Source organism: Oncorhynchus masou, chromosome 15, assembly GCF_036934945.1.
Source record: "Oncorhynchus masou masou isolate Uvic2021 chromosome 15, UVic_Omas_1.1, whole genome shotgun sequence".
NCBI classification, from domain to species: Eukaryota; Metazoa; Chordata; class Actinopteri; order Salmoniformes; family Salmonidae; genus Oncorhynchus; species Oncorhynchus masou.
This window is the reverse complement of record NC_088226.1, coordinates 56,401,376-56,428,373: the sequence shown is the minus strand read 5'-3', so window position 1 is coordinate 56,428,373 and position 26,998 is coordinate 56,401,376. Positions and strand designations below refer to the sequence as shown.

The following is a 26,998-nucleotide window of genomic DNA, read 5'->3' as shown; positions in this document are numbered from 1 at the left end:
AATCCACTTTACTATCATTACTTTACTATCCACTTTACTCCACTCTACTGTCATTACTTTGCTATCCACTTTACTCCACTCTACTATCATTACTTTACTATCCACTTGAATCCACTCTACTATCATTACTTTACTATCCACTTGAATCCACTTTACTATCATTACTTTACTATCCACTTTACTCCACTCTACTGTCATTACTTTGCTATCCACTTTACTCCGCTCTACTATCATTACTTTACTATCCACTTGAATCCACTCTACTATCATTACTTTACTATCCACTTTACTCCACTTTACTACCATTACTTTACTATCCACATTACTCCACTTTACTATCTTTACTTTACTATCTACTTTACTCCACTTTACTATCATTACTTTACTATTTACTTTACTACACTTTACTCCACTTTACTATCATTACACATAATCAGGGCTCCAACACCACCATTGAAACATGGGGCACATATCATATATGGATTGTATGTTAAGAGTAATAACAGAGTTCTACTTATACTATTATAATCATTATGATGCCCATATTGTAAAGGTTTATTCTGAATGTTGTGTTTAGATCGGTGAGGAAGCTGAGGTCACTCTGAAGTCCACCTGTCCCTGTAACTTCACTCTCCACTATGAGATTGCCTCCAGAGGGAACATCATCCAGTCTGGCCAGCAGCGGTCCAACGCTACAGCCCAAAGAAGCAAGAGGGCAGCGGTCACCTTCGACAAGAACGTCCACACAACCCAGCAGCCCAGTGCCTCTGGTCAGTACTAGAGACCCAGATGAGAAGTCTATTTTGTTTCATAATGAAGAGCGGAGTATTTTGACTAATTGACACAATGTTTGTACCAAATGTTCCAATACATTCTGCTAAGAATAGTTTGTCAAACTCTGTAGATATATGGCTCTGAATCCCCCCTCAGTCTCTTCTCTCCCTCTTCTTCCCCTCTTTCTCTTCCTACGCCCCTCCAGATCCAGCGGCCTCCTCCCCACAGGACGAGACAGACAGCTGTATGTCGGTGCTGCATTTCCCCGTGACCCACGCCATGGCGCCCCTCAGCCGCCTCCTGGTCTACTACGTGAGGGAGAATGGAGAGGGCGTCACTGACAGTCTACAGATCCCTGTACAGCCCAGCTTTGAGAACCAGGTACCCTAACAATACCTCCATCTCTCTCTGAGTCCTTGCATCCCTCACTGTGCACTGTACATAGTCCTCCCTGTACACACAGTCCTGCCTGTACATAGTCCTCCCTGTACACATAGTCCTCCCTGTACACACAGTCCTCCCTGTACACACAGCCCTGCCTGTACACACAGTCCTGCCTGTACATAGTCCTCCCTGTACACACAGTCCTGCCTGTACACATAGTCCTCCCTGTAAACATAGTCCTCCCTGTACACACAGTCCTCCCTGTTACACACAGTCCTCCCTGTTACACACAGTCCTGCCTGTACACACAGTCCTGCCTGTACATAGTCCTCCCTGTACACACAGTCCTCCCTGTACACACAGTCCACCCTGTACACACAGTCCACCCTGTACACACAGTCCTGCCTGAACACACAGTACTCCCTGTACACCCAGTCCTCCCATTCTCTGTGAGAATGATAGGTAGGTCTATCATGGTTGCCAGTCTGCCTAACCCCAACTCCTGCCAGGCAACAAAGGACTTGGCTAAACAGAAACACACAGGCAACCAGACCACATTCAGTTTGGGATGACAGAGAAGTTGCCCACTATTCTTGTCCGGTTTCCAGTTGACTTGAGTACCATAGTTGACTGAAGTCCCATTCTATACTACAGTGGGATCCCCTAGTGCCAGTGAGTCCCTGTAAACAAACAGCTGTGTTGGCCCATGAGCTCCCTAGTTGCTGGCTGCATTAGGTGGGGTGTGTTAAGTCCTTCCCTGGAGTTTTTACTGCAACCTGGTATGCAATCAGTGAGGTAGGGGGAGGTGTGTGTGTGGCTAACTGCATGGACATGATGAGACAGAGACTGTGTGTGTGTGTAACAGTATAACTTTAGTCTGTCCCCTCGCCGGGCTCGAACCAGGAACCCTCTGCAAACATCAACAACAGTCACCCTCGTTACCCATCGCTCCACAAAAGCCGTGACCCTTGCAGAGCAAGGGGAACCACTACTTCATGGTCTCAAAGCGAGTGATGTCACCGATTGAAATGCTATTAGCCCGCACCACCGCTAACTAGCTAGCCATTTCACATCCGTTACACGTGCATGCGTGCGTGCATGCGTGTGGCGATGAGTGGGGTCACGACAGGCAGGATGATGAAAGGTTGGATTTGGAGACCAGTGGAACACATTACCAGGGCTAATTTGGGCTAGTGTGTGAAAACCGGTTTGGGGTGTGACAGTTTAGAGCTGTCATTCTCTGTCTTCAAGCCCTGCATTTAACTGTTGACTCCTGACCATAAAGACATCACGGCTTCAGCTATGGTTCTCACAGGAGCACTCACAGTTCAGTTGAAAGTCTCTGTGGATGATGTCTCCAATCAAACAAGGCATTTCACTGTACTTGTGCATGTGACATTAAAATGTGATCTGTATATTTTTTTTGTATCATCTATTTTCTGTAGGTGTCTGTCTCTCTGTCCACCAATGAGTCGATGCCAGGTGACCATATCAGTCTGCATGTCAGTGGTGAGAAGGGCTCCTGCGTTTGTGTCGCCACCGTGGACAAGAGCCTCTATCTCCTCAAGCCAGACTTCCAGCTCAGTCCAGACAAGGTCTGTCTCCCTCCATCTTTCCTTATATCTAATCTATAGTACAACTAATCTATATTCAGACAGGAAATGAATTGAAGCCATCCATGTCCACTGTTCTGTAGGTGTTTAAAGAACTGGCAAACTTTGATGTGTCCGATGCCTTCGGAGTTCCCAAAGACGATGGGCACTTCTGGTGGCCGGGGCTGTCGTCTAGCCGACGGAGGCGTTCTTCAGTGTTCCCATGGCACTGGGACATCACTAAAGATGCCCGCTTCGCCTTCACGGTAAGGGCAATACTCCGTCACCAATCAATCACCTGACGGGGCATAAGATCTTCAGTGTAGATCGCTTTTACAATGTGTGTCTATGTAACAGGAGACTGGCCTGGTGGTGATGACTGACATGGTGAGCCTGAACCACAGACAGAGTGGAGGGATGTACACGGACGAGGCCGTTCCCGCCTTCCAGCCTCACACATCCACGCTGGTGGCAGCCATGAACTCTCGCACCATGCCCAGGTAGCTACAGGCACAGAGCCAGGTTTCTGCCCCCTGGAGCTAACCACTGTGCCCCACTAGTATCTGAAGTAGAAACTGGGCCTATATCTTTAATCCTCCAGATAAACATTATACACATGGTGTGCCTTAACACATGTCAGCAAGGGTTTAGAGACAATCCATTTTACAATTCCGGGTTATTGCATCCAGGTCCATAATGAAAGGCCTTTATTGATGTCAGGTTGTGTTGTGTTTTGGTTGCAGAGCAGAGAAGCGCAGACGGACATTCTTCCCGGAGACGTGGGTGTGGCACTGCGTCAATGTCAGGTACTGGAATAGCGACATCATCTCTGTGTGTGTGTGCGCGCGTGTGTGTTTGAGTGAGTGGGTGGGAATGGTCTCAGCTGCATCAGATTGTGGGGATTTGGTGGCGTTCCAGATCTGTAAACTTGGAAGATGGAGGAGTGGGTGGGGAAGGAGGGGTAAGGGAGTACATATTTGAGAGGGGATATTTCACCACTCGTTGACTGTCCAGTATTTTCTCCCAGTGGGTGTGAATGTGGCTCATTTAAGCAGGGTTGGAACACGCACCGGCTTTCTCAACAGCTCCTTCCATTCATTTCCAGCCAATATAAATTAACTGGCCATATGTTTCCATATGCTTGATTCCTTTGGTCAGTGTTGTGTTCTGCCTAATTTCCTATTCAATCCAACGCTTTGATTTCCCTTATTGAGTGTATCAAAGTAGTTTTTGGGTGACTTTCATCAAAAAGAAGGAATTAGTAATTTCCGAGAACGTTTATTATGCTCTGTGAATGTTGGCCAAAACCAACGTCAGTATGAGTAACAATGATCTCACCCATCTATACCGAACACCTAACTGCCTGTTTTTAAACCTATGTATTGCTATGGGCAGACTATTACTTAGTTACAGCTGTTGTCCTAATAAGACACATACGGTATTAGATCAATCCCATTAGTGTCATAATGTTCTTGTTCCAAACATTGGTCAGAAGCACTGTTTGCTATGGGGTCATGCTCAGAGAGAATTGCTTTGTTGGAATCTTGCATTATCGTCTGTGTTTCAGTTTTCCCCCAAAATCTGTTTTAACAGTGATGTCACTGGGGAAGCTGAGTTGCGATTGGACGTTCCAGACTCCATTACCACCTGGGTGACCGAGGCCATTGGCTTGTCAGAGGAGAAGGGGCTGGGCCTTTCCAAAAGGGTGGAGCTTCGTACCTTCAAGCCCTTCTTCGTAGACTTCACCCTCCCCTACAGTGTGATACAGGGGGAGCAGACCAAAGTACCGCTGACCGTTTACAACTATTTGTCTAGCTGCGCAGAGGTGAGGGGCTGAGGAAAGGGGAGGATCTAAACCATGACCATCAAATAGAAATATTTACGCTTGGAGCAGAGCAATCCAGTCCTAATATGACCATAAGTGTGTCCATCCTCCATCATGGTGTTGGCAGATGAGCCTGTTAAAGGGCTGTGCGTGCTGCTCTGTAATGTCACGTTAGGTGATTATGTGGACCAATGGAGCCCCCGCTTTGATGTCCACCTGAACATGTGATTCTTATATTTCCTGAAAAGTTATTTACGACTTGTGGCATGTGGATAAAGAACAGTGAAACGATCAGACAGCAAGTCCTCTGCGAAATTTGGACAATGACTGGAACTTAATCCTTCAGGGAGCCTGAGAGCAATGAGTCAGTCTGCATGGAAAATGTGCAATGTGATTAGAAAATTCCCCAAAATCCTTTAAAAGCTTTGAGGAGGTCACACTGCATGAAAGAACGGAGCGCAGAGCAGATATGATGCAATCATGTCCTGTCAGAAAAACTCCACCTATGTTGTGTTAACGCAGGACCTTCATGTCTCTCTCTCTATCTCTCTCTCTCTCTCTCTCTCTCTCTCTCTCTCTCTCTCTCTCTCTCTCTCTCTCTTTCTCTCGGACTTCCCCAGGTCCATATCAAAGTGACCATTCCCAAAGGCATCAAGTTTGTGGGCCACCCCGGGAAGCATCACCTCACCAGGAAGAAGTGTGTGGCTCCTGGAGAAGCCACACCCGCATCCATAGTGTTGTCCTTCACTGAGCTGGGTGCTGCCAACATTACAGGTTATTCCAGCCAGTCAATTACTGGGGATCCCCCTGGGAAGAGTTCCAAGTTCTCTCATAGTTATTAAAGTTCCTGAAATCCTCAAAGTTTGCTGATGTTTTAGGCGTCTTGCTAATAGCTCTTGAAGTTTTGGATTTGATTTCTAGCATATTGCAGGTTGGTATGGTACACTGACCTGTTGTTCCACGGTGTAGGAGTAACACCTGCCTTTTGCCTCTCCTATCCAGCCGTCCCAAAGTCCATGAGGCCTTTAAAGTCTGTAATGTATGTCCAAGACGTTCCATGCTGCTGAAAGACCTGATGCGTATGTGATCTGGTCATCCAGTGATACAAACAGTCCCCTCAAAAGTACATCTGGGAACAAAGCAGGCCACCAGCAGGGGAGCAGCCAGGGCCTTGCACTGACACTCAGTGGCATGTTGATGAGTTTTCAGGTCACTGGCAATAAATGGGCCCCCCACGGCTCTGTCCCCTGGCCCCAAGTCTTTCCCTCTCACTAGACACACACAAAGAGAACACATTGGCTCACAGCCACGACTCCAATGTGCTTCTCTGCAAAGGGAACTACATTTGACAAACATGTATTGTGTTGTTGTGCAATGTGGGATTGTGTTGTTGATAGATGTAAGGTGTGTTTGGTGGTTTTATATGTACTTTAAAAAACATTTTCTTATAATAGCATTCTAAGTCCTGCTAAGTGGGAAATTACAAGTAAAAAAACAACAATGCTGATATATGGTGAGGTGAAGTGTATTTCTGTTATTCCTGCCATAGCACGGGCCATTGCATATAATGAACCGGGCTGCTGCTCAGATGGACTCCAGTCAACGAAAACAAGCAAAAACACAGATGACCTAGAGGATCGAAGGAGCCCCATTGGCCTTGACTATGTCCGGAGGAGTGTCCTGGTGGAGGTATGAGAAATGGGAGAGAGACTGCCTGGGAAGAGAGCTGAGATGGGGAGCAGATGCTCGCTGTACCTTGTGCTGTCATTAGTAGAGTGATGTCAGCTCTAACATGTTTCTCTCTTTCTCCCTACTACAGCCAGAGGGCCTGCCCAGACATTACACCTACAGTGTCTTCTTCTGCCCCAACGGTCAGTATAGACTTATATGTTGTACTATAGTACAACACAGGTCTCAGAGCAAATGCATTTTGACTGTTACCCAACACCAATCTGCCTCTATACAGTCTGATTTATTTTCCTCACTGGGCCACAATTGAATGTAAATCTGACATTTCCATTTTCAGAGCGGATCCACATCTCTACACCCAACAAGTATGAGTACCAGTACGTGAAGAAGCCGGCCAAGATGACCCACTTTGAGGTGGCCGTGAAGACCCACAACGACGCCCACTTTGCCCTTTCACCCAGCCCCCACGACAGTGCTGAGATGCTGGAGATTGTGCTGGGGGGCAGACAGAACACTGGCTCCTGGATCTCCCTGGGCAAGATGGGCGAGCCAGTGGTCAGCGCCCCTACTCCGGGCATCCTCTCCTGGGATGAGTTCCGAAGCTTCTGGGTCAGCTGGAATGGTGGTGGGGTGCAGGTGAGAGTAGGGTGATGGTCAAATCTAGTTCTCGTTTGGATATTGGAGCATCTATTCTACATAATGAGTTTTGGGATTTGTGTCCTCTTATGAATCCTATACAGATCCACCGTGTCATCTTCAACATAGAGCCCCAGTCAGTCAGTCAGTCAGGGCATGAGGTCGAGTATAGTAATGAGTTGGGGTAGTGACAGAGTTAAACAGGGAGCATTAGACTGGGCAGGCACAGGGGCTGTGTAGTCAAGAGGACTGGCGCCACTTTTAATGACATGCCTGTGAGGTCACGCTTAACTGGCTGATGTCAACGAGGACACTCAGTGATCCGTGGCGTCCGCATGGCGCTGCCTGGCACACAGGCCTGAACCCTGCATTAGCCTCGCACCATTCACCAAAGGGGCAATTAAAAGCCTGCTCTAGAACCCTGTATGGCCCAATAAGATTCATTTATTTTTCTAGTGACCGATTGCATTTTGGTTTGATGAGCCATGTTCATCTCTGCATGGTCTTTGGTTTAATGTGATTTAAAAATGCTTAGCAATACCCAGTGGGCAATATGTTCATTTGCATGTGGAGTGGATGTTGGAAATATGTGATGAAGACTGCTCTTGCCAACTCTTGGTAATGGACTTTATGTGTGCCTCGGATTTGTACATGCAAAATCAACCCAAACAGCTTTTTAAGTAGAACCTTATTGGGTTCTAGTATTTTACTATTGACAGGGACTAGTCACAGGGACTTCCTCTGTACAGCATGAGCAAACACCTTTTTCAACCATTTTCTCATTAGATCAGTCATCTGATCAGTAAGAAATTCAGGACCACATTTATATTGTATCAGGCTTCTATTGGAACCTTGCAAAACCTAAGGCACATTTTGTATTTTTTTGTAATATTGTATTTTACTTATGATTTTTTTATACAATAAACAAAAAACATACATAGAAAAAAACAATCGACAACTTAAAATATGCATGGAAGAATCAAATGCTTTATTATTGAAATATTGAATGAAATCTGGCTACAGACAAAAACAACACAACACAATGTGAAGCCATTTGAGGCAGAGTCTTACAAGCATGGGAAACAACATTGGGTGTGGATACGGTGGGAACGTGAGTCTGCGCAAGTGGGATGGCATTCATGTTTGTTGAAATGTATGTATGTATATATGTATTGTTAAGCACTGCACATTGTTTTAACTACTATAAATGAGAATAACAAAGTGCTGGGTCTATTTCTCTAACCAGCACTTGAGCCACAGATCTCAAATCACGTACTCTACTCCCGATCCTCATCGTAACCGTTAGGTCAATGAAAGACATCTGACCCTGTATCAGTGGTTAGGGACAACTTCACCCATTTACTCTAGTCAAAAACCTCTAATCTCTCATATCAATCATTGATAGGTCGGACATGGCTTGCAGCCGTCCAATGAGTCGGTGATCCTGCAGTGGTCCAGCCCCCTCCCTGGGCAGGTGCGTCACATTGGTTTCTCCACGGGCTGGGGCTCGGTGGGTGAGTTTAAGATCTGGAGGAAGGAGGACTCTGATGAGAACCACAACGAGGCCTTCACACTGGGCGTTCCTCACAACGTGGTGCCTGGCTCTGAGACTGCCACTGCATCCATGATAGGTGAGGAGGGACACCATTTATTTCTCATCCATTTCTCTTCCACTTCCTTTTCATAGCTCAATAATTTTAATTATCTGAATGTCTGCTGCTACTCTTGACCCATGCACTCTGAAAACATCCTGTTCACTTTGACATACAGTACCTTGTACTTGTGGTTAATCATAGTAAGCATCGCCAATTTCTCTCTAAATTACATTTTGATGATATGGTCATAGTCTATTGCAATCCTGTTGATCCTGCAGCTAATTTATTTTAAGACCAATTCTGTTTTTAAAAAGAGATTGTCACTCAATAAAACTACCTTTATGCGAGGCAGTGTTGCTGATCTGTTTCTGCGCTGTGCTTTGTGATTTCAGGGGACGTGATGGGCCCCACCCTCAACAACCTGGACAAGCTGCTACGGCTGCCCTTCGGCTGTGGGGAGCAGAACATGATCCACTTTGCCCCCAATGTCTTTGTCCTCAAGTACCTGCAGAAGACAAGTCAGCTCAGCCCTGAGGTGGAGGCCGAGGCCACAGACTACCTGCTGCAAGGTAAACCACCAATGGTTCAAGGGCTTTGAGACCTGTCTTGAGATTTTCCTGCGAGTTATGAATCACATCTCAAGTGGCCCCTATTGAAGATCACTATACAAAATCAATCCATTACTATTCACTTAGATCTAAATCCACAGTGTACACGTTCTCTGATATTGACCGGGTCTAGATAGCTTCCACCCACTGATCCCCTCTCCCCTGTACCTTCCCAGGGTACCAGAGACAACTGACCTATAAGCGCCAGGATGGATCTTATAGTGCCTTTGGAGAGAGGGACTTCTCTGGGAGCATGTGGTAAGTCCTCTACTCTTCCCTTGAATTACATCCCTCAGTAAGTCATCTGCTGTTCCTTTAAGTTTACATCCCACGTCAGTTAACTCTGTATGGTACATAGATTAAAACTGCAGATTGCAAGGCCTCCCGGGTGGCGCAGTGGTTAAGGGCGCTGTACTATCAGAGACTCTGGGTTCGCACCCAGGCTCTGTCGTAACCGGCCGCGACCGGGAAGTCCGTGGGGCGACGCACAATTGGCCTAGCGTCGTCCGGGTTAGGGAGGGCTTTGCCGGTAGGGATGTCTTTGTCTCATCGTGCTACTCCCGTGGCGGACCGGGCGCAGTGCGCGCCAACCAAGGTTGCCAGGTGCACGGAGGCGACACATTGGTGCGGCTGGCTTCCGGGTTGGATGCGCACTGTGTTAAGAAGTAGTGCAGCTTGGTTGGGTTGTGTATCGGAGGATGCATGACTTTCAACCTTCGTCTCTCCCGAGCCCGTACGGGAGTTGTAGCGATGAGACAAGATAGTAGCTACTAAAACAATTGGATACCACGAAATTAAATAAGATTTTAAAAAACAACAACAAAAAACTGCATATTGCATCTCAATTTACCCTGGCCGGCGTGTTATTGGCAGAAACAATGAAGCTCTTATCAGTAACTTTGAATACATATGGTCAACATTCATACCCTCATAACCCTGTGTTTAATTCGGCCGACTTAGGCTCGCTGAGTGTTTATTTAATGTTTACACATCCCTGGAGGCAGGCAAGAGGCCACAACCATGTCATAATATTTGGAATAGTGAATACGGAGCTTATGAGAGGCTCCAATGTTCCGCTTGCATATTCGGGCCGCTTGCATACCTTCAGTGTGATTTATTAGTTGATGTGGGTATTATGATATTTAATATAGCTCAGACTGTGAAACAGCAGGTTAAATATACCCAGGAGAATCATACACAAACTCGTAATTGGTTCCCCCAGGCAGCAATGGGGCTCCAGTGAGTTATTTGCTGTTAAAGCGGGTTAATGCACTCGGTACAGAATGGCCCCTGGTTGTTTTGGCCCCATGGGCAAGGCACCACCTCTGTCTGTAGACTACATTACACTCCCTCCGTCCTCACACCCACACTACCACTGGAGACAGAGGAGCTTGCTAGGCTCCAGGCCACTTAAAGGGCAATTCCGCCACTTCTCAACCTGATATTCATTATCTCCATCATACCATTATATACATATGTGAAAACAGAGCGTTTCAATTATCTGTGGTTAAAAAGATTAAGGTCCTAAAAAGAGTAGGAGTAAAAGTATTTTCTTAAACCTGCAATGCGTTTCTAGCCAGTGGGAAAGTATTTTCTTAAACCTGCAATGCGTTTCTAGCCAGTGGGAAAGTATTTTCTTAAACCTGCAATGCGTTTCTAGCCAGTGGGAAAGTATTTTCTTAAACCTGCAATGCGTTTCTAGCCAATGGGAAAGTATTTTCTTGCTCCCCACGTCACTGCGAATATCATAGTGTTTGAAAAGGACTGTTTGTGAAATATTTAAACTTTTGATGGTGGCAGGTAGCCTAGTGATTAGGAGCATTGGGCCAGTAACCAAAAGCTCTCTGGTTTGAATCCCCCAGTCAACTAGGTGAAAAATCTGTCTGTGCCAGTGCTTAATTTGAGTCGGATCCTGCCAGAACAGCATCCGGCACCTCTCAGTTTTGGACTGTTTAGATCCTATTTGCCAGGATCCGGTACCTCTAGTGGCATGAAACGTAATTTTCGCTGTTTGCAATGTAAAAATTGGAATAAAAGTGGTCAGAGTTCATTTGAGTTGCCTCCTCTGTAATTGTCCTGTCCCCTAAAAAAAACTTTGCCTATTGCACCTGATATTTTAAGAATTGATTCGGGTTGGGCCTGCCCGGGTTTATGATTTGCACAACATTGTATCCTAGAGACCAACTCGTGGCAGGTGCTGTGGTGCGAGAGACAAGCGTGTCTGTAGCCTATCTGTCACAGGCTCCTGCTTAAACAAAAATACTTATCCGTCTTCCAAATAGGCCTATTAAGCGAACGGAATTGTTTTTACAAACTAAAACTAAAACAAGAGAGATAGGCTTTTGGCACGAGAGCATTGGCCATCGCCGGTGAGTAAGCTGCTCATCATTGGTTGAGTCAGTGAAACTGGAAGCTTTTTAGGACTTTAATTTCCTCATATTGTACGATATGTGTCTCCACACACCTAGGCCTAGGCTATTGATGGATTCAAGACAAGGTCGTTTTTAATGATCTCAGATTCTCAGTTTGTCAGTGTCAAAGTAGCCTGACAATTCAATCATTTGTGCGGTATTAAAAAAGATTATGCTAAAGTCTCTAGTCATATAAAATGCCAGAATTGCATGAAATGCGTTTATAAAAGGCTACAAAAAATAGTCTCTACTGATTGAGTCTAGACCACTACGCAAATGCGATGATATACATACAATGCTTTATTATAAAGGTGATTTTCCGGGAGCTCAGAGATCACCCCTGTCTCTCACAATTGACAAATTAAGCACTGCTGCCCTTGAGGAAGGCACTTAACTCGAATTGCCCCTGTATGTTGCTCTGGATAAGAGCATCTGCTAAATGACTAAAATGTAAATGTAATGCCATCGGATATAACTTTTTTTTCACATATGATACACTGTTATTGCGCTGGAGGTATTGAAAATTAAGTTGAAAAGTGGTGGAATTGCCCTTTAACGGAAAATGTGTTGAGCCTTTCGACATGCCCTACAAACTGGAACTGGGGCATGTGTTTGGTATTTTATTAGGATCCCTATTAACTGTTGCAAAAGCAGCAGCTACTCTACCTGGGGTCCACACAAAACATGAAACATGACATAATACAGAACATTAATACACAAGAACAGCTCAAGGAAAGAACTACACCAATTTAAAAAAGTATAAAAAAATAAAGCAATTTAATTACTGCTCCGGTGTAATTAGTGATAACATTAAACTTTTACATAAAAACCCTTCAAACCTCTGTATGCAGGAAGAGGATATTAAGACAAAATGAAGTGTAACGGCCATAATAGTGTAAGCATTGGTTTTGGAGCCACGGGCCACATGGCAGGACCCAGATGTTAAACCTTATGTAAACCTGTAGCAACATACACTGTTTTAATCCATCAGCTTGGTGTTTATATGTCAGAACAACCCACCTTTTGTTTGGCCTCCAGAGTTAATCATTAGCACAGGTCATTTATGGGTAGGTTGACAGTGCTCTTAATGCAGTGTTAATGTATTCCAGTTTGTAAAAATGTATCTGAGCGGACATTGCAGGGCCTAATGAAAAGATTGTACATAATGACACAGGCTCCGTCCGCTAATGCCTGGTCTGGGTGATGCCAAGGCTTTTAGCCCTACTCTACTCTGCTCTGGTCTCTGTGTATGTCCCTGTGGGTTGAATATTGGGATACAGAGCTAAGGATGAGGATGGGCTGGTTTTCATCATTACCCCTTGCCTGCCTCTCATGCAGATTCAGATGCTCTGTGCGCGCGCGCGTGTGTGTGCGGGTGTGTGTGCGCGTGCGCGTGCATGTGTGCGTATGTGTGATTCTGTTTGTGTGTGTGATTGTGAGTGCTTGCTTCTCTGTGTGTTTAGTGGAGTGGTGTTGGGATATGTCAAGATGTCTTTGCAGGGTTGGGGGTGGGGGTGCTGTGGTGGGCCCTGGACCGGACCTGGCAGCCCCTCTTCCGGCATCGCTCACATACCAGCCTCCGTCTGGATCCAATGAGAGCCACATGCTGGTGTAATCTGCAGAACCCCTGCCACCACCACCACCGCCCCTTCAACCCCTCAATCCCTGTAGCCTACTTAATATCCTGGCTTGGGATAAATATGTAGCCTGATGGAAGCTCCATACTCTGGGCCTGTTAGTGGTGCCTGGTTAGATACACACGGGACATGTTGAGGCTGGCATGAAGTGGAACTGATAGCAGAGATTGAAAGAACTAATAGAACTAACTAATACTGTGTTGTGTTAAACAATCTATTTCTACTCCAGTGCCAAACAGGCATGGTGAGGAATGAGGGTGAATATAGCAGGAATATGGTGTTTGTATCAAGTCAGATCTTAGATAACTGGATGCTTGATTGATAGATGTTTACATGTTGAAATGGAGAATGGTTGTTATCGCTATGTGTTTGGACATGGTAACCCCTTCTCTTCCCTCTCACATAGCCCTGGTGTGTGTGTGTGTGTGTGTGTGTGTGTGTGTGTGTGTGTGTGTGTGTGTGTGTGTGTGTGTGTGTGTGTGTGTGTGTGTGTGTGTGTGTGTGTGTTTGGACTTATTTAGAAAACCTCTGTCTATTTGGACTCCATATGACCAACTTTTTGCAAGTACTTCCCAAACAATAAATCCGTTATTAAACCTGCATCAAAATAACCAGTAGCCAGGGAATTTATCATGTTGTAGCGTTGTTAACATGGGACTTACTTGTCAGGAAGTCTTGGTCGTTCCTTTAGGCAATTATAAAAAACCTTGGTTCCAACTTCTATTGACGTTCCAGGATCCAGCTCCAATGTGCTGTTCTGAATGACCTCTGTGTGCTATCCATAACAACATGTCAACAACTTCCTCAAAGTCCAGTGAGGGAGTGGAAGCCCACAGGGAGTGACTTCAGCCAGCCAGAGTGGAGGAAGCAGCCCGGTCTCTGGCGTTTACTCGCCCACTAAATCATCTTTACGCTACCCAGCAACTCTCTCTGGGGCCTGGCAGTTAAAGCCGGTGACACAATATTACTTAACATTATAAAAATTCTTGCTGCCTCTCTGGGGAGACATAACTTCCAGGGCACAGCAAGAGAAGATTTAATACCGTGGTTTATGGGAGAGATTTTTTTCTTACTCTCTCTTGACTTGTTCCTTGAGTTACGGCCCAAATGTATGTTTGGAAAAAAAACATGGTTTATTTATTTATTTCCCCTTTTTTTATGGTAAGCAGCTTGTCTCATCATTTGGCTGCTCTGGGGAGGATGCTGTAATGGAATGCCGGTCTGTAATTAAAGAGCATTGGCCAGAGTGTGCATGTTTCACTAAGGGCAGTTGTTTATGTATGACCGTGTGCTTATTAGCCTAGAAGGGTCCCTCACCATTGGCCTCTCTGTGGATCTGGGGTTTGATTCCCGCTGTGATTCCAGTTCAGAAACTCCAGGTCATGCACTGTTTCTGGACATTAGAAATACCTACCCTGGGGATGACTGTTTTTTATACATTCAGAATGTTTATATTCCAGCATGCAGAAACATACTTGAGTTGGCTTTGTGAATGTCCTCGTTCTTGACACTGAAAAGCTGCTGGATCCTGTGGTGACTATCCGCGTTTTACCCACTCCTCCTCCATCTTCCATCTTCATCTTCATCTGCTCTCCCTCGCTCTGTACCACCCACTCCTCCTCCATCTTCCATCTTCATCTTCATCTGCTCTCCCTCGCTCTGTACCACCCACTCCTCCTCCATCTTCCATCTTCATCTGCTCTCCCTCGCTCTGTACCACCCACTCCTCCTCCATCTTCCATCTTCATCTTCATCTGCTCTCCCTCGCTCTGTACCACCCACTCCTCCTCCATCTTCCATCTTCATCTTCATCTGCTCTCCCTCGCTCTGTACCACCCACTCCTCCTTCATCTTCCATCTTCATCTTCATCTGCTCTCCCTCGCTCTGTACCACCCACTCCTCCTCCATCTTCCATCTTCATCTTCATCTGCTCTCCCTCGCTCTGTACCACCCACTCCTCCTCCATCTTCCATCGTCATCTTCATCTGCTCTCCCTCGCTCTGTACCACCCACTCCTCCTCCATCTTCCATCTTCATCTTCATCTGCTCTCCCTCGCTCTGTACCACCCACTCCTCCTCCATCTTCCATCTTCAACTTCATCTGCTCTCCCTCGCTCTGTACCACCCACTCCTCCTCCATCTTCCATCTTCATCTTCATCTGCTCTCCCTCGCTCTGTACCACCCACTCCTCCACCTTCCTCTCTTCCATCTTCATCTGTTCTCCCTCGCTCTGTACCACCCACACCTCCTCCATCCTCCTCTCTTCCATCTTCATCTGCTCTCCCTCGCTCTGTACCACCCACTCCTCCTCCATCTTCCTCTCTTCCATCTTCATCTGCTCTCCCTCGCTCTGTACCACCCACGCCTCCTCCATCTTCCTCTCTTCCATCTTCATCTGCTCTCCCTCGCTCTGTACCACCCACTACTCCATCTTCCTCTCTTCCATCTTCTATTTTTGAACGATATGTCAGCACATGCTTGAAAGAGACCCAATCCCTCCCTCCCTCCCTCCCTCCCTCCCTCCCTCCCTCCCTCCCTCCCTCCCTCCCTCCCTCCCTCCCTCCCTCCCTCCCTCCCTCCCTCCCTCCCTCCCCTCCCTCCCTCCCTCCCTCCCTGTCTCTGTCTCTTCTCTCTTTCTCACTCCCCTCCAGGCTGACAGCGTTTGTGTTGAAATCCTTTGCTCAGTCTCGTGGGTTCATCTTCATTGACTCAGAGGAGCTGCGTGCTGCCAAGGCCTGGCTCATCAACCACCAGAGAGAGGAGGGCTCCTTCCCCGCCATGGGACGCATCCTCAACAAAGACCTGCAGGTGCGTGCGTGCGTAGGTGTATCTGTGTTGTGTAACAGGAGACTGGCCTGTGGTGATGCCTGACATAGTGACCCAGAACCATAGACGGTGTGGAGGGATGAACACGGACGAGGTGTGTGTGTTTTCATAGGCACCATTAACCAGTGTTGTTCTCCATCTAAAGGGAGGAATCCATGGAAAGATCTCGTTGACAGCATACGTGGTTGCAGCCCTCCTGGAGACAGGAATAACTACAGAGGTAAGAGGAACAATGGGTGGGACCATGACCTTTCCTACCAATCAGCCTCACCTCCTGAACAGCATTATTTAGCACAGTGAATCCTAACCTGACATTTATATGTGGTTGTAAATAGGACTTCCAGTGAATCTTTCAAGCTCAGACCTAATAACAGAATATGTGTGTGTATGTGTGTATGTCAGAGAAGGCTATTGGGAGGAGTTATAGGCAGACAGGCTGATTGTAATGGCTGGAATGAAATCAATGGAACGGAGTCAAACATATGGTTTCCATATGTTCGATATGTTTGATGCTATTCCATTCCAGCCATTACGATGAGCCCATCCTTCTATAGCGCCTCCCACCAGCCTCCTCTGGTGTGTGTGCGTGCGTTACTGTGTGTTTGCCGGTACATTCCCATCAGCACAAATGATGGATGTTCTGGCACGGCGCCCCCTCATATTTGTTATGCTCCAGTGGCAGTATTCTAATATCTAATCCCTGGCTGACTGCATCAAGATATTTATGAGGAGGACATGCAGAGACAATGATGTTTGTGGAAGGTAGTACACCTCGGCCACATTCCTGTCATGGGGTACCTCGCCATGCTCTTACCCTGGTGCTGAACCCGAGATGACGTGCTCACCGGCGTGTTAAACCCTCTGTAATGTTCTTTGAAGCAACACCTTTGAACACACTGGCAGTGACACTGACATTTTGTCATGGTCGCTCTAGTAAAAAGATATCTTTGGCTATTGAAAGGTAGCAGTGTCCTTTATTTTAAGTGCGGTAGGCCCTTTATCTGCCAAAGTCATTGTTGCAGAAGAATGTTGCTGGTTATGTGTTCAGGGAGTGAGTCCATGTAATGTTTATGCTGTGTCCTACTTTGAGCGTGTTGCCAATACCAATGTTAAACCCCAGATTGTTATTGTGTCAGCTCTCAATTCATTCATGCACAGCTCTGCACAAGGTATTCACAAAGTATTTCTTCACTCTGGCTCCCTTCCATCCATCTCCCTCCCACTTCACGAAACCCCCCTTTTCTCTTCCTGTCTTCCTATATTTCCCTATCTATCCTGAAGGGCTCTCCAGAGAATCAGGCCTTTTAAAACTGATGCCAACTATAAAAGGATACTTGACATCAAAGCAAATCTCCTTCCCTCTTACAAATGCAGTTATTTAAAAGATGACTAGGCAGACTAAAGTGAGTGGCTGTTGAAGTCATATCTGAGTGTGCTCAAGAAAATGGGGCACATCTGGAAAAAATGAAAGTGCTCCTACCTTTAATGCCTCAGAGAATGTTTATTTGCCTTTTGATAAGCAGCACATCTGAGTTGAGGAGTATGAGTTGGAACAGTACAGATCTTGAACATTCAGCAAAGATCAAATATGCTTGACTTAAGCGAAAGATGAATACGGAATGGAGGGAAGGCGTTGTGGAGAGAGGTCTATCCATTTCTCGTACAAAAGTTTTGTCTGTGTGTGCAATGTGTTAGCGCACGTGTGTGTGTATTTATATAAATATGTGTACTCTTCCCCAGGAGGAGAAGATTGCTGTGGCCAAGGCAAAGGGTTTCCTGGAGAGTAACACATACACAGCTGATGACCCGTACACCACAGCCCTGTCTTCCTACGCCCTGGCTCTGTTACGAAGCCCCTACGCTTCCCTCGCCCTCCGACGCCTCAACCACATGGCCATCACACAAGGTACTCAGCTGTAAGGAACTGATCTCATATCAGTTTGGTTGCCTACCAATTCATATTAAACACTAAACTAACATGGCACTGTTCTTTCTCACATTGTTCCTTACACTTTCCTTTCTCTCTATCACTCACTGTTCTTTCTTCCCTGTTTCAATCAGACGGCTTCACCCACTGGAGTCTGACGGGCAGCAGGGTGACCGATGAGGACACTTTCATGGGCTTTAGTGACGGTCTTTCTCAGTCAGGTAGTCTCGCCTCCTGTGGCCACAGCTAGACTATCCTCTATAACTGATGATGTTCTCACATCTTGACTTTGAGTATTAGTGTGAATGTCTGGTGGCTGTCTAGTGTTTGCATACTAATAGTCTCCTCCATGTCCCAGTGGTGTCAGCGGAGGTGGAGATGACAGCATACGGCCTGCTGACTTACACCCTCCTGGGTGACGTGGCCTCCGCCCTGCCTGTGGTCAAGTGGCTCTCCCAGCAGAGGAATGCCCTCGGGGGCTTCTCCTCCACACAGGTACCCCTCACAAGCCTCTCTGCCTCTTTGTCCAAAGCATTCTCCAAAATGTGCTTGTATTTTACCAGATTAGCCTCACTGACATTTCAAATCTCTTTTAGAAGAGATAACCAGCTCAGCAAAGTATATTTGAAACAACTGGTAACTGTTCATCTGGTCAGACTGTGTCCAAAGCATCTTTCTAATAACTGTGTGTCTGTCCTCTTTTCTAGGACACGTGTGTAGCTCTTCAGGCGTTGTCTGAGTACGCTATCCTGTCATATGTGGGAGGAGTCAACCTGACCATCTCTCTGGCCTCTACCAACCTGGACTTCCAGGAGAGCTTTGAACTGCACCGCGACAACCAAAAAATCCTGCAGAGCGCCTCGGTAAGGAGTAGGGTCACGTTGCCCTTAGACTCTCATAATGGTTAAGGTTAGGATTGGAGGAAGGTAATCTGATCCTAGATCTGTGCCTAAGGGCATCTTCTTTCTGAGGTAAACACTCTTGCTCATGTAGTTAAGGGACCCCTACGGTACCAAGATACACACTACACACAGAAGCAAAAATTACAGAATTGTCCATTTTCAATGATGGGTATTTTAAATAACATCCACTAAGTCAATGCAGTTGAGGATAACTAGGAGACTTTATCTAAGCAATGGCATGTGTTTCCCAGTGAATAAACCAGTGAGTGTGTTCAGGCTGTAAGTCTACATTTCCTTCTCATCCCCACAGTGAGGGAGTAGCTCAGGTAAGGGATTGAACTTTTGTTCCCTCTGCCAGGCATGTAATTATCTGCCCTAATTAGCTGTGTCAGTTTAATTGGGGGTAATTTAGCGATGCTGGTTAGTGGCCAGGCTATTTGACTGCTGCTGCTTACATCAACAGCATTCAAATCAAATTTTATTTGTCACATGCACCGAATACAACAGGTGTAGTAGACCTTACCGTGAAATGCTTACTTACAAGCCCTTAACCAACAATGCAGTTTTAAGAAAATAGAGCTAAGAAAATATTCACTAATGTATATAAAAAAAGTAACACAATAAAATAACAATAATGAGACTATATCAGTGGAGGCTCCTCAGAGGAGGAAGGGAAGGACCATCCTCAGTGAATTTCATTTAAAAAAAAATTTAAACATTCTAAAAATTATACTAAATTATACTAAATATGTCACAAAATAATTGTTTAAAACACACTATTTTGCAATGAATGGCTACAGTAGCCTCAATAGCACTGTCACGCCTTGGTCTTAGTATTTTGTGTTTTAGTTAATTAGTTGGTCAGGCCAGGGTGTGACATGGGTTTATGTTATTGTGTTGTCGTATTGGGGTTTTTGTAGGCATTGGGATTGTGGTTGATTAGGGGTGTGTTTAGTTTAGGTTTGGCTGCCTGAGGCGGTTCTCAATCAGAGTCAGGTGATTCTTGTTGTCTCTGATGGGGAACCGTATTTAGGTAGCCTGGGTTTCACTGTGTATTTCGTGGGTGAGTGTTCCTGTCTCTGTGTAGTTTCACCAGATAGGCTTTACTTAGGTTTCACGTTCCGTTTTGTTGTTTTGTATTTGTCTCAGTATTTTCATGTAATCGTCATTTGTTTCATTAAAATACATGAGTAACTAACACGCTGCATTTCGGTCCGACTCTCTTTCGACAAACGAAGAACGCCATTACAAGCACTCTGTAGGGTAGCACCATGGTGTAGCCAGAAGACAGCTAGTTTCCGTCCTTCTCTTGGTACATTGACTACAATACAAAACCTAGGAGGCTCTTGGTTCTCACCCCCATCCATAGACTTGCATAGTAATTATGACAACTTCCAGAGGACGTCCTCCAACCTATCAGAGCTCTTGCAGCATGAACTGACATGTTGTCCACCCAATCAAATAATCAAAGAATTAATCTAGTTCTGAAAGCATAAACTACAGCTAGCTAGCACTGCAGTGCATAAAATGTGGTGAGTAGTTGACTCAAAGAGAGAGAAAGATAATAGTTGAACCGTTTTCAACAAATTAACTTCTTCAAAAAAGAAGAAGCAAGAGAGAGAGATATTTCATCTTGTCTTTTCACTTTCAGTTTCACTTACTTGCAAATGCAGCTAACGTTAGTTAGTTTAGCCTACTGAAACACCCTGCTCAAACAGAGGGATGCTATGTTAGGTAGTTGGTTATGACTATCCAACACAACACTGGAACCCTTCCATGTAAGCTTTTGGTTTTATTAATTTATTGCCACCGGGGCCTGCGGTGTAACTGCTAAACTGCTTACTGACTGTACACTGTAACGTTACTGCATGATTGGAGCAGTTTACTAACACATTAGTGCTATTACCTATGTTGACTAGGACGTTACTTTAGCTAATATGAGGACAATGATGACAATTACGTTCGGTTATCTTTAGTTGTTTTTTTTTGTGTTAATTTGGTGTTCATTCAAAGAAGATGTACACTTTCCACGCTGCGCTTTGGTCTCATTACGACAACGGACGTAACACTTGGCCTCGCAGCCTTGTGAATGTTGACCTGTTTCAAGGTCTTGCTCACATCGGCTACGGAGAGCGTGATCACACAGTCGTCCAGAACAGCTGGTGCTATCATGCATGCGTCAGTGTTGCTTGCCTTGAAACGAGCATAAAAGGCATTTAGCCAGTCTGGTAGGCTTGCGTCACTGGGCAGCTCGCGGCTGGGTTTACCTTTGTTGTCCGTAATAGTTTGCAAGCCCTGACACATCTGACGAGCGTCAGAGCCGGTGTAGTAGGATTCAATTTTAGTCCTGTTTTGACTCTTTGCCTGTTTGATGGTTTGTCTCTCGAACCGCCTCTGTCACCTCCCTCCCACCCCTTTTCTCTCTCAATCCTATTCTCCCTTTTTTTCCTCTCTCTCTCGCTCTGTCTCTCTCTCCCTCCCCTCCTCTCGCTGCAGATTCCCAGTATTCCCACAGGGCTGTTTGTCAGTGCTAAAGGCGAGGGCTGCTGTCTCATGCAGGTACGTTACTTCTGATCTCCCCCTTCTATCATTTTATCTTTCACTCACAGAGAATCCTCCAGAGGGGAAAAGCCAGTGCATTCCCATGACTCATTGCTCTAATGCCCAAATTCCTGACTGTAAATCGGAATGATCTTGTAAAACGTAGGGAATTGTTCAGCAGGGACTGTTCGTTCTCCAATTACACTGGATAGGATGCTGTTTTTCCTGTACCTTGTCACTAAAACAGAAAGCTATTTGAGGCCAGGGTGCATAAACAACTACTGGGTGAGTTTCTCTGTTCAGCTTCCTGCTCCAGATAGAACACAGCATTTCTCCTCTCCTCACTTTGCCTTTCCGGCATGTTTAGAAGAGCCTGTCAACCTTAACCCTCTTCACATGACAGGTGATCATTATACTGGTCTCAAATGGGTTCTGTGATCCTTCAGATAACACTAACAGTTATTGGATCCTTTGAAAAAAGACAGAAATCTTATAAGCATAATTCTGCAGGTAGCCTAGCGGTTAGAGCGTTAGGCCAGTAACCGAAAGGTCACTAGTTCGAATCCCTCGACAAGGTGAAAATATGTTAATGTGCCCTTGAGCAAGGCACTTAACCCTAATTTCTACAGGGTTGCCATTGATAATGGCAGACTGGTCGTGACCCCACTCACCAAGGGTGTTTCAGGGAGAGTTGGGATATGCAACAAAAAAAACACATTTCCACATTTTTACATGTGTAAAATAGGACAGGTATAAGTGCCCACCAAGTTATTATACATTTTATTATTACATATATACACTGGGGTATAGCCCCAGTATCCTATGATGGTGCCACCTTTCCAACAAGTCAGTTCATCAAATTTCTACCCTAATAGAGCTGCCCCGGTCAACTGTACTGTAAGTGGCGGCAGGGTAGCCTAGTGGTTAAAGTGTTGGGCTAGAAAGGTTTCAAGTTCAAATCCCCGACCTGACAAGGTACAAATCTGTTGTTCTGCCCCTGAACAAGGCAGTTAGCACACTGTTCCTAGGCCGTCATTGAAAATAAGAATTTGTTCTTAACTGACTTGCCTAGTCAGGTAAAAAAAAAATGTTGTTATTGTGAAGTGGAAACATCTAGGAGCATCAACGGCTCAGCTGCGAAGTGATAGGCCACACAAGCTCACAGAACGGGACCACAGAGTGCTAAAGCATGTAGCACGTAAGAAAAAATAGGTATTAGGTGAACAATAGATAAGTAAAGAAATAAAAAACAACAGTGAAAAATAACAGTAGCGAGGCTATAACAGTAGCGAGGCTATATACAGTAGCGAGGCTTTATACAGGCACCGGTTAGTCGGGCTAATTGAGGTAGTATGTACATGTAGGTATGGTTAAAGTGACTATGCATATATGATAAACAGAGTAGCAGTAGCGTAAAAGAGGGGTTGGTGGGTGATGGGTGGCGGGTGGCGGGACACAATGCAGATAGTCCGGGTAGCCATTTGAATACCTGTTCAGGAGTCTTATGGCTTGGGGGTTAAAGCTGTTGAGAAGCCTTTTGGTCCTAGACATGGTGCTCCGGTACCGCTTGCCATGCGGTAGCAGAGAGAACAGTCTATGACCAGGGTAGCTGGGGTCTTTGACAATTTTTAGGGCCTTCCTCTGACACCGCCTGGTGTAGAGGTCCTGGATGGCAGGCAGCTTTGCCACAGTGATGTACTGGGCCGTACACACTACCCTTTGTAGTTCCTTGTGGTCGGAGGCCGAGCAGTTACCGTACCAGGCAATGATGCCACCCGTCAGGATGCTCTCGATGTTGTAGCTGTAGAACCTTTTGAGGATCTCAGGACACATGCCAAATCTTTTTAGTTTCCTGAGGGGGAATAGGCTTTGTCGTGTGCTCATCACGACTGTCTTGGTATATTTGGACCATTCTAGTTTGTTGATGATGTGGACACCAAGGAACTTGAAGCTCTCAACCTGCTCCAATGCCCCCGTGCACAAAGCGAGGACATTACATAAATGGTTTGTCGAGATTGGTGTGGAGGAACTTGACTGGCCTGCACAGAGCCCTGCCCTCAACCCCATTGAACACCTTTGGGATGAATTGGAAAGCCGACTGCAAGCCAGGCCTAAACGCCCAACAACAGTGCCTGACCTCACTAATGCTCTCATGGATGAATGGAAGCAAATCCCTGCAGCAATGTTCCAACATTTAGTGGAAAGCCTTCCCAGAAGAGTGGAGACTGTTATAGTAGCAAAGGGGGGACCAACTCCATATTAATGGCCATGATTTTAGAATGAGATTTTCGACGTGCAGGTGTCCAGATACTTTTGGTCATGTAGTGTACTACCTTACCCCGTTCAAAGGCACTTCAATCTTTTGTCTTGCCCATTCACTCTCTGAATTGCACACATACACAATCCATGAGAGGAACCTAGAGATGAACCAGGCTCTGAGGGGTGGCCAGTCCTCTTCTGGCTGTGCCAGTGGAGATTATAAGAGTACATGGCCATTAAGGCTAGATCGTTCTTCAAGATGTTCAAATGTTCATAGATGACCAGCAGGGTCAAATAATAATCACAGTGGTGATAGAGGGTGCAACAGGGCAGCACCTCAGGAGTAAATGTCAGTTGGCTTTTTAATTTCCGAACATTTAGGTCGAGACAGCAGGTGAGAGAGAGAGAGTCGAAACAGCAGGTCCAGGATAAGGTAGCAGGTCCGGTGAACAGGTCAGGGTTCCATAGCCGCAGGCAAAAGAGCAGAAAGTGGATCAGCAGCACAACCAGGTGGACTGGGGACAGCGACAGCGAGAAGTCATCAGGCCAGGCATGGTCCTAGGGCTCAGGTTCTCTGGGAGTGGAGAGAGGGAGAAATGGGAGAATTAGAGGGTTCAGCCTATCTCTGTCCCTCTTCTCACTCCACACATTCCTGCAAACCTCTACACATACACCACTTTTCCAGCTTTCACACCTCTCCCTCCCTCAGCACATCCCTCTCTCCAGTCTGCCAGTGCCTGAGGCCTGGAGCACCTGGGCTGTAATGAGATGACAAGATAGGCATGATTAAAGAGAGAGTGTGTGTGTACATGCATACCTATGTGCAGGAGCGCGTGCTTGCGTGTGTGTGTACTAGCTTCCACACTCAATGGGTTTGCTCTACAACATAGGTTCTCTGCACTTTCTATTACCTCCGGAATCGGGAATAAATTCTGTCTCTCCAAGCTCTGCTTGTGTTCTCGCCTCAGATTGATGTATCCTACAACGTGCCTGACCCCGTGGCCAAGCCAGCCTTCCAGCTTAAGGTGGACCTGAAGGAGCCCAGGCAGGAGCGCCACCCGCCAGCCCCGCCCTCCCCCCGCCACGCCAGCCCTCGCTCGCGATCCCGTTCCGACAACCGCTCGGAGCTGAGCCGCAAACGCCGGGCTGCCACCGACGATGAAGACCCCGCAGCCCACCAAGACGACCTAGACTACCGTATCACCCTGGAAGCCTGCGCCAGGTACTGCAGAGACTGCAGCAGCCTTTTAGCCTAACTAGCATTTAGCCTGGTAGTTGGCCTAGTTCTGCTAGCATCTAGCCTGGTAGTTGGCCCAGATCTGCTAGCATCTAGCCTGGTAGTTGGTCTATTTCTGCTAGCATTTATCCTGGCATTTGGCCTAGTTCTGCTAGCATTTAGCCTGGTGGTTGGCCTAGTTCTACTAGCATTTAGCTTAGCATCTAACTCTCTTAGCATTTGTCTCTCTTCAGGTGGCTCCACACAGGTTCTTCCAACATGGCTGTCTTGGAGGTCCCTCTGCTGTCAGGTTTCCGTGCCGATGTGGAAAGTTTGGAGAGGGTAGGACATAAACATACACTCACATTACAATGTCATACAGACAGACGGCATGTAGCATAGCGGTTAGGCCAGTAACCGAAAGGTCACTTGTGCGAATTCCGACAGTCTGTAGATGTGCCCTTGAGCAAGGTACTTGCACAAATTTGCTGTACTACTGTGGCTGATCCTAATACAACACATTTCACTGTGTATGTGACAATAAAACAACCCCCCCCCCCCCCCCCCCAAAAAAAAAGACAAAGACAGATACGGCTCACATCTGAAGGCCATTTCAGAGGTGTGGTGTGGAATTGATCAGTCCCCTTCTGTTTTGCTCAGTCCCCTATGCTGCTCATGCTTCTTCCCCTGTCTCAGAGAGGTGTTTGTGGACTTGTGTTTATTAACGGAGGAGGACATTGAGTGGCTCTGCCATTGTGCTGCTACTCTTGGCAGATATAGACAAAACATTTGCGCCACTGTACTGAGTATCCGCTCTGCTTCTCTTGTAAACACAGGGGTCATGCTGAATGTTACTGGGAATTGTGCACTGTGTGTGTGTGTGTGTATGACTGGGTGTGTGTGTGTTTGTTTATACAGCAGTGGAGTAATCAGTATTGAGAGGGTATTTTTACTGCAGTGTCTGGATGAGGGCCAGCTCTGGCCCAGTGACGTTACTGTTTCTATGGGGCTCCACAAGGAGCCAGCACAAACCCTCACAGACCCTCTCTGGAGCTATTACCCAGCCACCAGGGAAGGGCTGGGCCACTGGGGGTTGCCATTGTTTATTCCAACTACCCCACTCTGAGAGCCAGGGGAGAGGGACCCAGGGACGCATGGCAGACATCTTAGAGAGGGGGGTGAGAGGTTAGTTGAAGTCACCTCCCCAGGCCCTCTTCAAAACTCTTGTCTCCCTCATTTCTGCAGAGTTATGGGCCCCAAAATCAAACTATCCACCTTCGTAAAGACCTACCTACCTGGGGGGACAGATTTACACCCACACACACACACACACACTATCTCCCTGAGACTTGAGGGAGTCGGTGCTGACCTATATATTGAAGTGGCTTACAAGCTCCGTTTACAGAGCCAGCCCTGCTCACCTCCCTGCTGTACGACTGCCTGCCTGCCCTGACCAGCAGCATTCCTCACATCATGAGACAGAGCCTCGCTTATGCAGTCATGTCTTGTTGTTTTCATAGATGTTACTTGGAATCCTTACACAACATACTTTGGCCTCTATTGCTCTTTTTATCCATAAAATGAGCTGAGCTGAATGGAGCAAAATGCCTTTCACACTATGCTACCTACTTTATGTTACATTAAGTGCTCAGAGAAAGTGAATGGAATACATTTCAAGTTGTTACTATAATTATAGTTATTGTCAAGGGAGAAAACAACACGGCCAACTCACAGCCTACTTATACACACACACACACACTATCAAGCTCTCTCTCCCTCTGTGTGTGTGTGTGTGTGTGTGTGTGTGTGTGTGTGTGTGTGTGTGTGTGTGTGTGTGTGTGTGTGTGTGTGTTTGTGTGTCCCAGTGGCGCCAGCTCAGGCTGAGCACCTCATAAACGTAATCTGTCCGTAGGACTGACACCTTTTAGAGAGCCCTCCAACCATACTTCCCACAACACCTATCCCCTTAGGCAGTAAACAGAAACTGCCTCGTAGACAGTCGACACAGGTACTGTTATTGGAAGCTGGCTCCCTCCCTTTGGCTTGTAAACAGGCTTGGCTTGACATACCTACAACTGGACTGAAAGGTCACCAGAATTCTCACTGGCCATCAGTGAGAAAACAGAAAAGCTTAGCATTGAGTCGGACTCTTGAGTAGTTCACCCCACTTTTCC

At 46.3% G+C, this 26,998-nt stretch overlaps 1 protein-coding gene across 1 annotated transcript in view; it reads left to right on the top strand.

The window, feature by feature from the left end:
• cpamd8 (C3 and PZP like alpha-2-macroglobulin domain containing 8) overlaps positions 1-26,998 on the top strand; it is a 53,285-nt gene that overhangs the window by 20,293 nt on the left and 5,994 nt on the right. The window contains exons 14-36 of the mRNA XM_064989773.1: positions 578-770; positions 980-1,155; positions 2,604-2,753; positions 2,855-3,016; positions 3,108-3,250; positions 3,494-3,556; positions 4,344-4,575; positions 5,196-5,349; positions 6,125-6,264; positions 6,395-6,446; positions 6,602-6,900; positions 8,306-8,531; positions 8,888-9,064; positions 9,280-9,361; positions 15,805-15,961; positions 16,125-16,199; positions 17,720-17,885; positions 18,041-18,127; positions 18,265-18,401; positions 18,614-18,769; positions 21,305-21,367; positions 24,577-24,830; positions 25,079-25,166. Of these exons, the coding sequence (XP_064845845.1) occupies positions 578-770; positions 980-1,155; positions 2,604-2,753; positions 2,855-3,016; positions 3,108-3,250; positions 3,494-3,556; positions 4,344-4,575; positions 5,196-5,349; positions 6,125-6,264; positions 6,395-6,446; positions 6,602-6,900; positions 8,306-8,531; positions 8,888-9,064; positions 9,280-9,361; positions 15,805-15,961; positions 16,125-16,199; positions 17,720-17,885; positions 18,041-18,127; positions 18,265-18,401; positions 18,614-18,769; positions 21,305-21,367; positions 24,577-24,830; positions 25,079-25,166 (3,432 nt within the window). The remainder of the gene's footprint in view (positions 1-577; positions 771-979; positions 1,156-2,603; positions 2,754-2,854; positions 3,017-3,107; positions 3,251-3,493; positions 3,557-4,343; positions 4,576-5,195; positions 5,350-6,124; positions 6,265-6,394; positions 6,447-6,601; positions 6,901-8,305; positions 8,532-8,887; positions 9,065-9,279; positions 9,362-15,804; positions 15,962-16,124; positions 16,200-17,719; positions 17,886-18,040; positions 18,128-18,264; positions 18,402-18,613; positions 18,770-21,304; positions 21,368-24,576; positions 24,831-25,078; positions 25,167-26,998) is intronic.